Source organism: Diuraphis noxia, unplaced genomic scaffold, assembly GCF_037042655.1.
Source record: "Diuraphis noxia isolate RWA-SAM2 unplaced genomic scaffold, SU_Dnox_SAM2 contig0001, whole genome shotgun sequence".
Classification (NCBI taxonomy): Eukaryota; Metazoa; Arthropoda; class Insecta; order Hemiptera; family Aphididae; genus Diuraphis; species Diuraphis noxia.
Genome location: NW_028301711.1, coordinates 49,102,136 through 49,119,702, shown reverse-complemented (window position 1 = coordinate 49,119,702; position 17,567 = coordinate 49,102,136). Strand labels below are relative to the sequence as shown.

General features: G+C 29.3%; 1 protein-coding gene across 2 annotated transcripts in view; it reads left to right on the top strand.

Annotated features, from left to right (window-relative positions):
* Positions 1 to 17,567, top strand: part of LOC107161452 (carbonic anhydrase-related protein 10-like) — a 229,519-nt gene that overhangs the window by 197,653 nt on the left and 14,299 nt on the right. For both annotated transcript variants that reach the window (XM_089217208.1, XM_089217207.1), the window contains exons 7-8: positions 6,758 to 6,824; positions 8,411 to 8,565. In XM_089217208.1, the coding sequence (XP_089073334.1) occupies positions 6,758 to 6,824; positions 8,411 to 8,565 (222 nt within the window). The remainder of the gene's footprint in view (positions 1 to 6,757; positions 6,825 to 8,410; positions 8,566 to 17,567) is intronic.

The following is a 17,567-nucleotide window of genomic DNA, read 5'->3' as shown; positions in this document are numbered from 1 at the left end:
TATTTTTTCATATTTTGATGTTTTTGATAATATAGTATAGTAATATTAGAAAAAAATATTATAATTTTATAGCTTTGATTAATAATAATATATTATATTGTATTAATTAAATGTTTAAAAAATAAATTTATTTTAGTTAAGTTTTTTATCCCGTATTTCTATTTTTTGTGTATATTTTAACATTTTGGTGCATATATTTATATATATTTAAGATTTTTTAGCACATATTCGGTTGATTTTTCACGCATATAAATCCGCACTCTACTTATAACTAATCAATTACTTATCCGACATTAGATTTTTATATATTTAAATATTTTGAATAATATTCTGCGTCAAAATTAAAATAATATGAATAATATACGATGTAATTTAAAAAGTAAAATATATAAATTATTTTCAGAAACTTCGTGTAAAAATTATAGCAAACTAAAAACCAATATTTAAAAAAAAAGTGAAACTTTTCAAAATAATGTATTAAGCACTTGAACCACTTGGTATAGTATAATATTTTTACATACATTATGTTATTTTTATTTAAAGATATTTAGAAAACAAGAAATAACGTATATTTAGTGTATCCATTGTCCAACAAAACATTATGTGTCAATAAGACTACAATGACATTAATAATAAGAAGACAATTTCCTTTTTTCACACACGCATTTTATTAAACGAAAAAAAAATATTTTAGATACAATTTAGGTATTAAGCTTATAAATCTGCAATATTATGTGTCCGTAAATAAATTGTGACTGATCACAAAACTGTATTATGCTATAATGTTTTGAAAATCGGTAAACATCTCGATTTACTCACACTACAGTCTTACAGCGTATTTCAGTGATTTTAAACTTGGAACGTCTTAACCATACATATCATAAAAGATAAAAGTCTTCATAAAGATAGGGAAATAGGATGTAGAGAAAGTGATGGTGGCCCGTTGGGCGATATAAAACAAAAGAATACATATCATATTATATTATAATATAATATTTGTAAGGAGTTGTGTTAAAAATTAATAACTTTTCAAAGGATTGTTGAAGTCACCTATTCTTCCTCCACCACCGCCATTGGCAAATATGTCCGTCCAAACGTTCTAAAAGGACAGACGTTCATAAATCTTCGAACAATACTTTTAAAATCATCCTGTGCAAAGTCCATTGCCTTGCCACACCTATGGTTAACGTTGTGTGTTGGCCATTGTTATGGAACATTATCAGACGACAGAAACGGTCCTTTTCAGGACCACCAACCAACCACAGACCACCATTTAAGTAACCACAGTAACAACACCGTTATATACACAACGAAGTTTATACTCGAACAGACGAACAAGGTTGCTGAGTGAAAACAGCACCGTTGAGATCCGGTGATCATAACAATGAGGCTGTGTCGACTCGTCATTCCATATCGCTGGAATCCAATAAAAGCTACGGAAATCTGATTAACGTGTATAAATATCGGTACAGCGACCGAGGACATTTATTCAAAACTCACACTCCTCCAACTACCAAACACATAATCAAACCCTACCCACTCACCTGGGTAAATCAATAAAACTAACATAAACCTTCCAAATAAACTTCCGCCCACTAGTAGAGGCATAAGCCTGGAATAGTTAACGGCATAGCCACCCCCCTCAAGGCAAAGCAAAGCAAAGCAGGACATTTATTCCAATTCCAAACCTCAACTCTTCAACAACTGAACAATCAATTACCTACGAAGAACTGGAATCATTTAGAAACTCAAGTTAACGACGATCATCGGCCACGACGTGCAACGAACAAGCCGTTATCCGCCAACTGCCGATCACCCAGTTAACCCGTTGTCGGATACCAAGACTACGACCCACTCGGCGACGCACGCCGCACGGACGAAACACGACTGTTGTCTACCGGAGACCGCAGCGAAAGTGCGAAACACCGAACGGCCGGCCCTGTCAACGATACTATCGACGAGCATCAACAGTGAGCATACGGATTGCCTACCAGCCGAGCATCCGGCGCTACGCTTATTCTCACCGCTCAGGGTTAATCGGTTGTCGAATACGCCGGAACACACGATACGAGCGGAGTTATCCCGGAGGACAACGCGGACACCATCAACTAGGCGGGAACGACGTTCGGCCAGGACAACAGTCCGAAGCCCCGGACCCATCCGATAGATTCCGCTGGTCAAGCATTGTCGCGGCCCACTCAGTCAATCAACACAGAAAACGGCTCTTTTCAGAGCCACCATAACCTTATAAGACACTTAATTAAGTTGATCTTTTCCGAACCTGCTTCACTACCGGAGTACCGCTTATATAAGCTTGTACCGGTGACGGGTGGTTCCCCACCGTCTTGTCAAACCTTAACATACTCGACGTTGTAAATAGAGTCCGGCCTGTGCCCGACCAGCCACAAGCACCACCGACTGTGTCGCCTTACTTATCAAGTCTGAGTGGCGCAGATCGACGCTTTACTTGTCCCAACATTATATAAATTATTATTCGATAAAGCAATAGATTAATGTGATTACCAATAGACGCAATTTGTTATTTATTTCACGACGCGGAACGTTGAAATTCAATGCTCCGTATCATCATACTCACAATTTGAAGCGATTGAGTGCCAAACGATGACGCACAACGCTCGTTAAATCGTAAACCGCCTGCCGAACGAATTCGTTTCACACTCATCTAAACGAATTTACGAGCATTGTGGTATTATTATTGCGTTTTTACTATTGTTATTTGTTTTCATATTTAAACTTAAGTTCGGTTCTTGGTGGTCATAGTATAAGACAAGTTATAATATGTATACTAAGAAGTAAGAATACAGATAAAATAATAATATTATTATATTTGTTACGGATAGGAACCTTTAACAAAATTTAACATTTGAGAAGACACAATAACAGTATAAAATATATAAAATTTAACATAAATTTACAGCTTACAACAAACTAAAAATATCATTTTTAATTATTATGTTGTATATTTAGATAATACGAACTTAATTTATCAATATTATCGTAACTGAAAAAATCAATGTTTTTCGTATTATCTCCCACCTTCATTATGACGTTTAGAAAAAAAGATTCCATTATATTTCCATTTAAATTGTGTATTTTATATTGGGTATAAAAATAGTATGTTTGTGCATATTTGTTTAAAAACAAAAAAATTATAAATGTTTAGTACTCACTAAAACTATTAACTATCATTAATTTATCATTATTTATGCGATTTGATTTATACATATTTATTTGTAATCTATAAACTAATCATCTTCGATTTAGAAAAATTGCATACTGTTAAATGAAAATTTTAACATTTTTTTATCAAAATGTTGGTTAATTTATATGGTTTATAAGCTTACAAATGTTATCTGTCTATATCCATTCTTTCCCAATTATATATTTTAAATAAATACAAGAGTATTAAATATTATGTTTATGTATCCAATTTTTATATACAAGTGATCATCCGATCTATTGTTTAAAAGGAACTTATTACATTTAACGGGTCCCCATAAATCAATCAATTCATTTTTTATCCTAGGTATTTACTTTATAAACAGCAAATTTTTTCTGAACAAGCCGTGTAGTATATGGTATATATTAGATTATTGTTTGATCTTTTCCTGATTAGATCACATATTTAATGTCACATTTTTTTATAGTGCAGTGGGGCCGTAGTACACGACTGTAAAATATTTTCATAAACACGTTTGTATCGATAACACATTGTAATTAAAATATTATTAATAAATCAGCTTCGTCATTTATCAAAAAAAAATAACCTTTCGCAAACTTCATACACAATAAAATTTGACATTTTTGTTATGATTCAATTACAACTTACAAGTTCTTGATCCCCAAGTTTATTCTTGTTAATGCATTCATGTTACATGTCACATTTTCGCAATCCAAAAGATTGATGTATATTATTTTTATTTGGATGGTTCGAAATATTACAGATCAATTCTTAGTAACTATTATGAACAGAAAAATATAACGTTTCAATTACCTATATTACTTATTTTATGTGTAGTAGTCATAGAACATTAACATCATCGTTTATAATTTGATGTAAATGTTTCCATATAATACTAAAATTATTGATTTTATTTAGTACACATGAATATGTAGCTTAAAATGTTAAAATAAAAATATATATTAATTATTAGGTATAATTCAAACAAGGAATCGATAGTAGTTTTTAAGTTATTCAACTTCATGTAAATACTAAGAATGATAGAATAATTAAAATTAGTTAGGTAGTATGGTGGCTTTGAGGATTGAAACATTTTAGTAACTGGCATTAATCTATCAATATTTAAAGTTTCTAAAATTGGACTAAGTGTAATATGCTACATTTAATTTACATTTCTTTTTCATATTTTCTATAAATATTTTAAAGATTATTATTCTTTATACAAACATTTTTTTTAATCTATATACAAAATTGTTCAAATTAGGTAAACCCAATGTACCATTATCAAAAAAGATAACCATAAAGTAATTCACACTAAACATAAGGGTTGTTGTTTGAAAAACATAAGCTTGTATCACCAATTTACACTCTTCTAAATACCTTAAGTACCTACTACAGATAGTGTAAAAAGTGTCGAGAATTTTGAATCGAAAATAATTATGCTCTTTGAGTTATCTAAAAATACAAAAATAATTTGAATTAATTAATTACTGAACTAAAATATGAAAGAAGATATGCTTGGTTAATCATCCTATACAAGTATACTAAGGATAAAATTTTTTAAACCAATAAAACAGTTAATTTCAAAATAGTACCCATATATCATATAAATGCTCCTTATCGACTATTCCTAATGCTACGAGTATATTATTTAATTCATCGAATCTCGAGCATGCAAAATATTTTCATATGTTTTATATGTTTCGGAAGGTGATTTGTGTTCTACGGCACAAAATAATACACAAGAAAATAATGAGCACGGCATCAAACCCGATGCCACCGTAAATGAAACTCTTAAACATGTCATTGAAAAATAATAAAAATAATATTATTTATTATTAATGTTGTGACATACAGCTGTTTATTGATCATTATTCATTGTAATACCTTAATATTGAAAAAAGAGTTAATTATAATATTACATATTATTATGATCATCGACATTCTAATGTTTATACAATATTAAACTGACATGAAATCGATATCCATAATATAATATTTGCCAACAATAATAATTTATTACCTATAACATACCTACGTAATACGAGTAATATGATTATGTCGTGTAACAAACGTACGTGCATGATAGTCATACTTAATAAATGCGTGCACTTCAACCTCGAGTATTCGTTATTTTTAAGTGGTCAGTCGTCAATTCAATGTTCTCGTGACAAAACATTATCCATGACTTTTTATACAATATAATGACCTCATTTAAATACGTTTAACTATTACGAATTGATGTTGAATTACTGCTTGGAAGTTCACTTAAAGGAAAAATATGATATTTATAAGCTTTGTATATTATTCAGTTCAAGTTAAGTTTTTTACTAGGATAAACAGTCATTATTTTATGCAATTTAAAAATGTGTTCAATATTGCACTTGATATACAGTATAGTTATACAAAAGTGTATGTACCTACGTAAAAAGAGGCGTTCTTGTTACGTATTCACGATTCATACCAATGTGGCTTACCACTATTTATGAATTAGGACATTTAATTATATAAATTATCGATATATTTTCATAAATATTTAATGTAAATTATTGGAAACATTTTATTGTTTTATTGTCTTGAAAATTACGTAATATCATAACGTCTGCTAAAAAAAGTTCGAAAGTATCTTCGATAGCATTTTTTTTTTTTTAACGCCAACATCGTTCAGTTGGATAAATGTGATGTTGGAAAATCCTATAAATTCCCATATTTTTTTTCGATGATTTATAACGTCAAAGATCCCCACATCTTCCTGTTCGTTAGGTGCACCTAAAACATGTGCGTGGATCTTTTAACGGATTGATGATATCCATGGTAATGTGATATCCATTCATGTCACTTATATTATTCAATGTTTTTACATAAGTCTTTTAGGGTTCTGACTTGAATTTATCTTTCAATAACCTCATGGTATAATGTTTGTCTATCTTTTTTTTAACCACAAAATACCTAGCCTCAATCAACTATAGGTTGTTAAATGATTTTGTCATAGGGATGCACATATTTTCGATCATTAAAATGTATGATTATAATATGATAAATATTTTAAAAATTACCCTATGTGGTCAACCAAATAATCTAATCTCCTCACCCACCTCCACAGTTTTACCCCCACTGGCCTTTGACACAACGAAAAAATCCCATTGGATTGTCAATTGTTTTTTTTATTCCTAAAGATAATACACTTTCCCATAAGTTAATTCTTTAATACCTAATGTTATAAGTCTAAATCTTCCCTTAATAGCCAACCTTGATTTTATTTTATTTTTCTATGGATATATGGTAGACATCAAACGAAAATTTATAATATCTAGCTTTTGAATTAGTCACTAAATCGTGTATTGTACGAATAAATATAATCCGAATTACTAATCATAACTTAGAATTTGAAATTTTTTCAACGGTTTTTCCTCAACAATTGTGGTGAATAACGTTTAAATCATGTACATAATTTATAAAATAAAATAAATATCTTAGAAGATTACAATTGTATTGAACCAAAAATATACTTAAATTATTTGTATTATTTTTGTTTTTGTTTTTTTTTTTTCACAGCTTGGAGATTTATCAAATCCAGAACTACGAATACTCACGGATCACTTGGACATGATCAAATATAGCGGTAAACTGAAAAATTTAATTTATGTAAACAATGTTTCTTGTCGTTGTCACCAATAATAGTATAATGTATTAGATTTTAACAATCCCAAAGAAATCTGACCATACAATATGTGTGTTCAGAGAAGGGACTGGAACCTAAAAAATATAAGGAACCGGAACCGGAATTTTCATACTAAAAAGGTTCTTTTGGGTTACAAAATAAAATAATTTTATCCTTCATAATTTATTACTATTTATTAAATAAAGAACTTCTGATATTTTATGATCAGCTGAGTTAACTAATATTTCTCATTTGTAGAGCTAAACAAAATCCGAACTCTGGATTCAAGTTTTGATTATATGCAGCAAGTAGGGCAATCATAATAATATTAATATTTGGAAATGTTTTTATCTATTCAGTATTTCAGTATAATATATTAAACACCATACATGGGATCAATTTTATATTTATTAATGACCTAAACTATCTGGAACTGGTACCAATAACAGAAACTGACATTGATAATAGAAACCAATACTTTTATTTTTTTTAATACGAAATCTGGAACCGAAACGGAACATATATATATATATATATATATATATATATATATATAGAATAAGGTTTTATTTTTGAAGTACCGGTTCTGGACCCAGAATCGAAATAAACAAAAGGTTCCAGTCCCTGAATTTCAGAGCCTAAGATTTAAACATGTACGAATTACTATATATTTAACTGTTTTATATTAAAATAGATGGATGTTTTTACCTTTTTTCGAACATACTTACCTAGTTTTAATATTACAGTCGATAAACACGACAAAATAAAAGTAAAATTAACTCTTCAAATAATGAACTTTGCTGATAAAATATAGTATTTTCCTCGATTTCTTCAATTTAGATTGTAAGATTTGGTTCGAATATATAAGTACGTTTACGTATATTTTCTTACCCTGTATGGATTTTTGAACTGGTATACGCATTTTTACACAATATTGGCATTCTGAAAATATTCATGGAAAAATTAACTACAACGAATGTACGAATGTAATATCAATACTAACCATTAACTTGGAACTAGGATTTATTTTAAAAATGCGAGTACAGAGCATAATATTCTGAATTTGAAAAAAAAATTCATTTCAGCAGATTTTTGGCGGTTGTTGGAGATGAAGGGGTTAAATTAAATCTGTTTTTGGGTAAAATCTTTAAATTACATATGAAATTATTTACTTTTTATTAAAGATAACCATAATATTATACATTTATATTGGAAAAGAAAGTTAAATGTGAATTCATAATAACTATTTAAATATATTTCATACGACTATAATATATTTCAAATTGCTATAAAAATTGAAACTATATTAGTATACAATTACATACACTAAGTAGAATTCGTAAAAAATCAAACTTATAACACCCCACTTATACCGACCTTCGTAGTATTAAATAACAAGTAATAACACTAAGACCTGTATCGAGAACTCTATCATAAAGCTGCATGTACTTAAAAATCACCAAATATTCACGTAAAGGTGTTTCCTACTCTTGTCGCGTGAACACGATTAAACGATTTGCAAATGTTATTATTGTGTCTGTGCTTAGGCGAGGAAGTTCCTGTGAAACGATTGTCAGTCGCCGATCTGTTGCCAGCCACCCATTACTACATGACGTATGACGGCTCTACCACGGTTCCCGCGTGTCACGAAACCGTTACCTGGTTAATACTAAACAAACCAATCTACATCACTAAACAACAAGTGAGTACAACAACAATACATTTTTTCGGGTTTACATAACATTCACCAGGATAAGCAAACTACACCTGATTATGTTTTCATTATAATCATACATTTTATGTTATCAAAGTTTTATCCGTTTTATATATTACAGTAAAACTCAGTAAGACAGACAGATTGTTTTTTTTTTTTTTTTTTAATTCAAATACAAGACTAATATGACCCCCGTCAATTCGAGAACTTAGCCATTTTCTGGTTTTTTAATTTTTCCATAATTCTATAGAATTTTAAAAATGTATCTCATATTTTAATTGTCACCTGGATTGAAATACTTTTCCACTAATTTACTGTCCAAAATGCCTATTCGAGAGAAAATTGTTACGGTGTATTTAATAAAAAATATGCCTTAACATGTATAATTGTCAAATTTTGATAACTATTTTTTTATCTGAAAGAAGAAGACTTCTTACACGCCACATTGAACTCTGATTTTTATTTTATTTCAAATAATGATAAAATATAGTTTATAAAAAAACTTAAAATTATATTATCATTGAAGGCAATATTAAAGAGTATGAGATTTAAATATTGAATAAAACTTCAATTCATCCTGTAGAATATAATTTTTTTTTTAAACTTCCAAACTTTGTTGATTTTGCATAACAGAATCATTATTTCCGTAAAGTGTATTTTTGTAGATAAAATTATATTAACATCATAAGTCGGAATAGTATATAGTCTTTATGTCAATGATATATATGACCGTAAATCGTAGGTACAGTGTTTAACCTTACATACAGCTGTTTCTAAATTAAATTATTTAACCATATGTTGTGGGTGTGACATAGCGTCAACGAATGAGTAGGCCATCAGACGTAGGAAAGTTCCAGTACCTAGTGTTGAAACTGTCTCTAATACAGAGACAAAAAGAACAAAACTAACCTTCAGATAGCTGCTATCATATTATGAGAATAGGGTATAAAAAACATCTCACAGAAGCCAGGTAAACATCAACAGGCACCCGAGCATGCAATTTTTTTTTTTTTGGCTCTCGTTTCTACATGAATTTCTAAATGTATAGCTTTATAAGACAAAATTCATAAATTTAAATGGAACCTTCCGTCGACACGGTAAAATAAAATGTAGCGATCATTACTTGACGTAAGTACCTGGAGCTGGTTAACGGCGGGGTGTGTTTTCGGTTCGATTAAAAATATTGAAATCACAACGTATGACGTATACATGGAATTATTAGTTTTGTTCGCCTTCAAAAATAAGCCGATATTTAGATTATATGACGAACCAAGGGTGTAAAAAACACGGATGGCGAAGAGTAAACGTCAGCTACAACCTGCGGTCCGGGCGAGTGCTTCACAACCTACAAAAGCAAACATATTATAAATTGCGTGCGAGACGATGACGACATTAATTTAAGACCACGGAGGAGGGTAGTATACTGAGTAATACGAGTGCAGAGTGTGTGATACGACGAAATAAGAGCACTTTACCCGATTTGCATGATAATAATAATATTGTATTCCCACTCGGCTGAAAACGCACTTCCACACGGTTAAAGTGATGTTGTTTTTGTCGATAACTACCGTGCGGGCGACAACAACTTACTAAAATATCAATCTAAACGTACATTATGTGCAATGATTTTTTATCCTAGATTCCCTAAGCTGGTCACTACAACTAACAGTCATACAAAATCCTTATCCTGGTCAGAATCCAGGATTTACAATTATTAAGGGCCAGAATTTTAAAAATTATGTTTTAAGTTACTGCGTACACTTGGTAAATTAGTACCAATTTTCAGATATTTATTAATCGATGACATTGGTAGTTGAAAACGGCCGATGTAGTATATTAGACTGCAGTAAACAATAATACGATTTACAGTGATAACGGAACAAGATAATAAAATTATGTACGCATTCATGTTGAATGTTACAGCTGAAATAAAATTATTTTACTCATTACATTCATCATTACACTCATTACATGACATTAATAAGTGATGCAAAAAAAAAAAAAATTATGATCACATCACCTATAATACAAGGAGTCATTAAACATAAAAAAATAATGCTTTCACATTACTAAAAAAAAAAAAAACATTATGTTATTATGGTTCTGACTGTCAAATACCATTATCTGTAGGCTTTATACAATATTATTCACTATGATTGTTAATAAACAATTATTATTGTTTGTGCCAGAACAACGATTTTTATTTCCTGATGTGATAGTTTATCATCAAATCGATTTCAGTATGTACCTGCCACATATTATATAAAATTATTAGATTTACTATGTTATTATTGTGTAGTAAATATTTCCATAAAAAAATACTATTAGTGTTGGAAAATCTGAATAATAATAATACGTAAATGTCAGTATTTTACGCTAAATTCGGGAGTAGATATAATATAATATCATATCCATATCATGGTATTATACATACCACGTCTGCATGATTACCACGGTCATTTATTATAAATGTTTACTGGTATTTTTTTTTTAGGCGCATACCTGCGTAGGTTAGGTGGTAAAGTTAGTTGTAAAGATGCTAGATCAAAATAATAATTTATTAACAAATATATAATATTACGTATAGGTTTATGATTGGTATTCTGCAATGGTGATACAATATTATCAATAAAATAAGTCGTATTATTGTTTTATTAATATTTAAGAACGAAATGCAGAAAAAAATCGAAATCAAATGCTAACGACGGGGTAAATGATTTTTTATTAAAACGTACCTGGATGATGGGATCAGATGATAAGTTTTGTGGGCAGGTGGATGAGTGGATGGATTGGTATTCCTAGAAATTATTATTTTCTTAAATTATATTTAAACACTTCGCCACGCCACTGGCCGCAAACGCGATTATTTTCGAAATCGTTTATAGCACGCCATCGCGAGGTCACCACTCACCGCCGAAAACCTCCCCTAAGGCTTAGTGCATCGTCGGCCGTCACACTCCGTCAGGCGGCTGGTCTGCCAGTGGTATAATTCGAATAATATTAAGTCGGTTACTATCTCGCCTCAATAAATATTATATTATATTTTTAATAAACATTCTTAAAATAATATATTATGTTATGTTAATGCGACGATATTATATTAAATTATTATTATTACTATTATCATGTCATTATAATACCTGTACCTATATATTGTACACTATCTGCGTGTGTGTGTGTGTATTATTATCGTGATGCCCACCATAGTAAAACCCACAAACCGGACATACGGTCGTGTCCAAAGCTCATTTCGCATATTTCACATCGTATCATAATATTATTATTATTATTATTTATATGGTTACGGCGTGTTACTGTGAAATATATTTTAATATGTTATACTGATGGTGTCGGCGTGCACTTTGTGTATACATGATATTATATAGGTAGGTAGATATAGATATAGATATAGATAGATAGGTCTGCGCTCAAGATACGAAGTACTACAATTCATTCTTATATTATCTTTATTTTTTTTCTTAGTATGTAGAGTTTTTATTTATCTTCCGTTATTATTATTGTGAAGTACGCACGCAACTACGCGTTTATATTTATCGATGTTACAAGTATTAGGTGTGTACAAAGTGATTCACCGGCCATAAACGTCCCACCTTTTCCATTTGATGATGATTTTATTCAAATTTAAATTTTTTGAATTTTGAAGTCAATACACGTCTGAAAGACAATATTTTCAAATACTTACAATCTATATATATGGCATTCATATTTTTCACTTTAAATCGTTAAGCGACTGATTAAAAAAAAATATAGTGTTCATAAATTTAAATTTGAATTATTCAACATCAGTATGTACCATTGTACCCACTAAGAATTATTTTTTACCTATATAGGTACATATCATCTGTCCAACGAAAGAACACTCTTATTCTGAGTATTGAAATTTTGTCAAATAATAACTTAAACCTTCTGTAGGTATTTTTATTATAAGCATATTTATTTAAAAATTAAAAATTAAATTGTTTTATCTTTAATGTATTGTAAAATAAAATGTCAGGTTAAGAAAGACACAATTATGATTTGTTTTTCTTGAAATTTTTTTTCCCCATTTTAATTTAAGTTAAACGTGAAAATGTTGTTGAATATGTTTATAATCCCATATATTCCCATTGATAATAATTATACCAAACTACGCCTATTTAATAATGCATAGTATTATATTTAAATGATTTTCGGAATTACTCGTTAAAATGTGGTTAGGATTTAGAATAACTATTTATTAATTTTTCTCAAATTGTTTTCGAAATTGATATCGGTTATAATTCTTAGTAAATAAAAGACTTTTCTGCATATTACATCTTGGCGTATTACAATTTGAACTGAGTAACACCGCCAATTCGTATTAATTACCGAGCAAAATCAAATTATATGCAGCTATATCGAAACTTACTGGATGGCACATTGTACCCAACGCACTGTAGATTGGGTTAAGTAAAAATGATAAAATTGGCTGATGAACTGACTCACTAACCAATCAATTTAGAGCCTAAAAAACAGCTTGAGACTTGTGATTTTCACGATACCTCCATACCACTATGTAACTGTGCACTAAAAAAGCGTTTAAAAAAATTCTCATTTTAAAATACGGCTTGCACTAAAATGCCACTTTGTATATTGAGATTTGAGATAGCTAATTAAAATTTTGAAATTTTGAACACAATCATACCAAATTTCAAAAAATGAATTGCAAAATGTTTGAATCATATAGATTTGGCATTTTAAACGGCCAACGAAGTGAAGTGCATGTAATTAGCTAGAAATTAATTTTAAAAAAAATTGTAAATTTATAACAAGGTGTTTAGTTATATTATATTATTATGTTGACTAATTAGTTCAAAGTTTAATAGGTGTTCTAACAATTTTCCTAAAAACTTAAGTGTTATATAATTCAGAATATATCAACTGCTTCTCCCTCATCTCTTGCTTCAAAAACGTTTGCTGCCCTGAACAATAAATTGCACCATTACTACACAATGTAAAAAACCCACTTTGACTAACATGCATACATAATATACAAGGTGATTCATGAAGCATGTTCAACCCATTTTTAAATTTAACATTTAATTTATTCAAATTCTTATTTCTAAGATTTTTAAGTATACTTAAATCATAAGATTTTCAAATTATTGTGATTTTCGACATACCTACTACATCTTAAAAGGAGTTATCTGTGGTGAATGGTGATACAAAATCCTGTTTATTGTAATTTATTTTGTGAATATATATTTACTATATATACCTATATATATTATGTTTATGTCTCTAATGCAAAGTTTGAACGAATAGTTAGTAAAATGTTTATGCTAAGGATAAAAAAGTCTTTTAAAATTGCATAGGTAACAAAAATATAAAATAAATATTGCATTGGACTTATTGCTCATTAAATACTTGGACCATTTTTTTCAAATTCAAATATTGATAGTTAAATATTTTTTTTCAATCACTTTGTATTTCTTATATACTCCAATCCCATCATCAAGAACCTTTTATCTTTAGTCGACAAAGTTAAATAACTCAACAACTACTCGTTTGAATTTTGGTATTGATATGTCAATCTTTTCGGTATAATTATCAACTAAATAATTTGGAGTTAAAAATGGAGTTTTAATTTTATAAATAAAATTATGTATCTCTTTAAAATATTTCCTCCTTAAGATGTAATGAAAAAAATGCATAAATATGTCATTAAGTATATTTAAAAATCAGATTTTGATTAACTGAATTATTAAATAAAAAAGAGCGGTAATCATGCTTGGCGAATTACCCTGTATAATATATTATTGATTGTGATGTCGCGTTCAACCCCAATTTGACTAAAAATAAAATGGTCAACTTTCTTGCAACACTCGACTGCAGTCATTAGTCATTATAAAAAAATAAATATCAAATATATAACTATTAGAAAATCGACGCACCTTCGATCTTACATTGACTACGATCTCGAGCCGTCATCAAAGATAACACACTCACAAGCGTGCACACAATGTAATTTGTGATATAAGTGCATTACGAAATTAATGATTATAAAATATATACTTAGGAATTGTTTGAAATATTAGGGGAGAGGTTTAGTAAAATCGTACATTTTTATTGTGATTTTGAAGGGTTGTGGCATGTTGTAATATTATATTTCAAGTGTTGACTTAACTTGTGGGGAGGGAGACTATACTATTCCCACTTGTGAGGCTATACAGCTAACTAATAATCCAAGTCGGTGTAAGTCACGATTTCCGTGGACAGCGACGATCGTTAGTCATGATCTCGTATATACGGCAGTCATCGCTTCCACCACATAGATGATGTGTTGATGATGGTTCTCATATAATATATTTTGCAAAAAAAAAAATTACAAAACAAAAAACAAATGATCACACCTCGGGGAAATATAACGCTCGCGTGCACATGAACACACACACACACTATCACGAAAAAATCGACTGAACACGAACACGGTTGGCGACAACGACAATGGCACTTAACCGCAGCTGAAACGAAAAAAATCACCAACATTTCGTTCGAAATATCAAATGCTATTTTCATAGTCAGTCGGTTGACTTTCAACACCTGTACCTTAAGTACTATATTATAATATTTCGGTCGCACAGTCGGCCGCTCCAACAAACGACAAAATTAAATATTTTGAACGAATTATATTTAACCGGTAGGTACATTAATATAATTATATTCAAAACAATAGATGGTTTGTATTATACCTACCGGCTACCAATATGGTATACGTCTTAAATGTATTTCGACTATTAAAACTCGATCAATTGAATATTATGTTGGTTTCCGATTAAGTAGGTACTTTAGAACCAAAACATCATCAAACTTATAACCGAGTGATGTGACAAAATAATCCATTCAATAGCATAAACATTATCCAGCATATTAATATCGACATTTTAAATCTTGACACTTTGTATACAATTATAATATTCAGTAAAGGTAAATGGAGTATGGTTTTAATAATGTATTATAATTTTTTTTTTTCAATAATAACAGTATTACATTTTAGGCTATTCTTTAATATAATATCAATTATTTATTATCAATGTCATTTTCTTTTTGGTTAGATTATAAGTATTGATGTAATTTTGTAAAATCTATACATATGTAGGTCACACTTGCTTCAAAAAAAACCACTACTGATATAATAGCTGGGCACCGTTATAACTTATTTGTAAATAATAAGTCTTAGTCCAGAACTGACGATCGACATTCGTCATATTACTATATTTGTTGCCTGAGCCGAGTGCCGTAACTAGGCATTGGCAAGGTGTGTGGTGGCCAAGGGCGCAGTTTAAAATGATCGCACTAGGGGCGCAATTTTTATTTCATATAAATACTAAAAATTCATTATTAATTTATAACATTGGTTGCCAAGGGCGCACATAAAGCTAGTTACGGCACTGTCTGAGCCTTAAAAAATACATAACCAATATAAAAAGGTAGGTATTTATATGGTTTTAATTTTTTCTACATGAGCTATTTAGAAAGTCATATTGAAGTAGTAATAATATGTAGAAAAAAAATTAAATGTATTTCTATTTTCAATTATATCTTATTTATACTCATACTACCTTTAGAATTAGCTTGACCTCGACGGCTTGACTTCGATAAAATATTAATTTACAATTTTGGTCTGAAACTTTTCTTAAATTTTCGTGTCACGTATAATATCAAAAGAAGTTCAAATTAAATACAAAAAATTGAATTTGCTCTCACATTCTTGTACGTGCTCGACGAAGCACAAATAAAGTAAGTATCTAACCTGTAAGAATTTTTAGGAATTAATATCTATTTTGATTTTATTTAGATTCAAATATGGCTTTTACATTATGTTCCTACCAATAATCAATAATTTAGAATGCACAACTTGTATAATATTTCAATTTATATCTGGTTATGTAGTAAAAAACATACCTATACATTTTATCGCCAATGTAATAAACTCTATCCTTATTCCATACACTTACTTCACTATACTCAATATTTGGCTGGTCAAGATTTTGAAACGTAACCATTTCTTGCGTGTCTTCGATGCTACTAGATATGTAGGTAATATTTTTATACTTCAATTTTCTACAATGGTTAATAATTTTTAAATTAAATATGGCAAAATTACCGAAATCTTTGGAGGAAATATTGTTATTTTAACTTTGAACATTTCAACAATAATACCCATTTAAATTTCAAATGCTTTCCAAGAAATTGTTATATTTTAAAGTGTTACTTAGCAGCTATCATAATAAGAACTTTTAGAAAACTTGTCTCATTTAATGTTCGTGTAATTTAATACAGAAATTAAAAATACAAAAACTAAATAACTTTAAAAGAAGCAAAGTGTTTTTACAATTTTATCATGTCTAGAAGATGCTAATACTATTTCAAATATTTTATTGAACTCTGAAGTTTTTATTGTGTTTAAGTTATGAATTGAGCCCGGGTTAGGGAGTTACCAGAAGCAAAAGTCATTGCGTTCAACCACAATACTTGTCACTATTTTCAAGGCTCTAAATTGCACCACTTGTTTATAATTTTGTAATTATTACTTTTATAATATTATGCGTTAAATAAAATACTTGATTATATCTATTCTAGTCATTTTTTATTCATAATAAAACTATATGTAGGTACTCCAATATACCTAATATAAAGTTATTTTTTATAACGAAAAAGAAAAAAACATTAAACGTGGCATTATAAATTATTATATTTATATAAGATATGAAAATATTTTTAAATAGTTTTATCAGAAAAGAGTTGGTTGTATTTCGTGAGTATTTATAACTGTAAGTATACAATATTTGAGAAGTATTTAATAAAAATAATAATTGACGTATTTCCTTATTTTATACACTGCTCTAAATATATTTTATTTAACTCTATAAGTACTAGCTGTTTTTTAAGGGAACGTATTCAAAAGTTAAAAGAATTAATAACAAAATATTCAGAACAACCCACTGAAC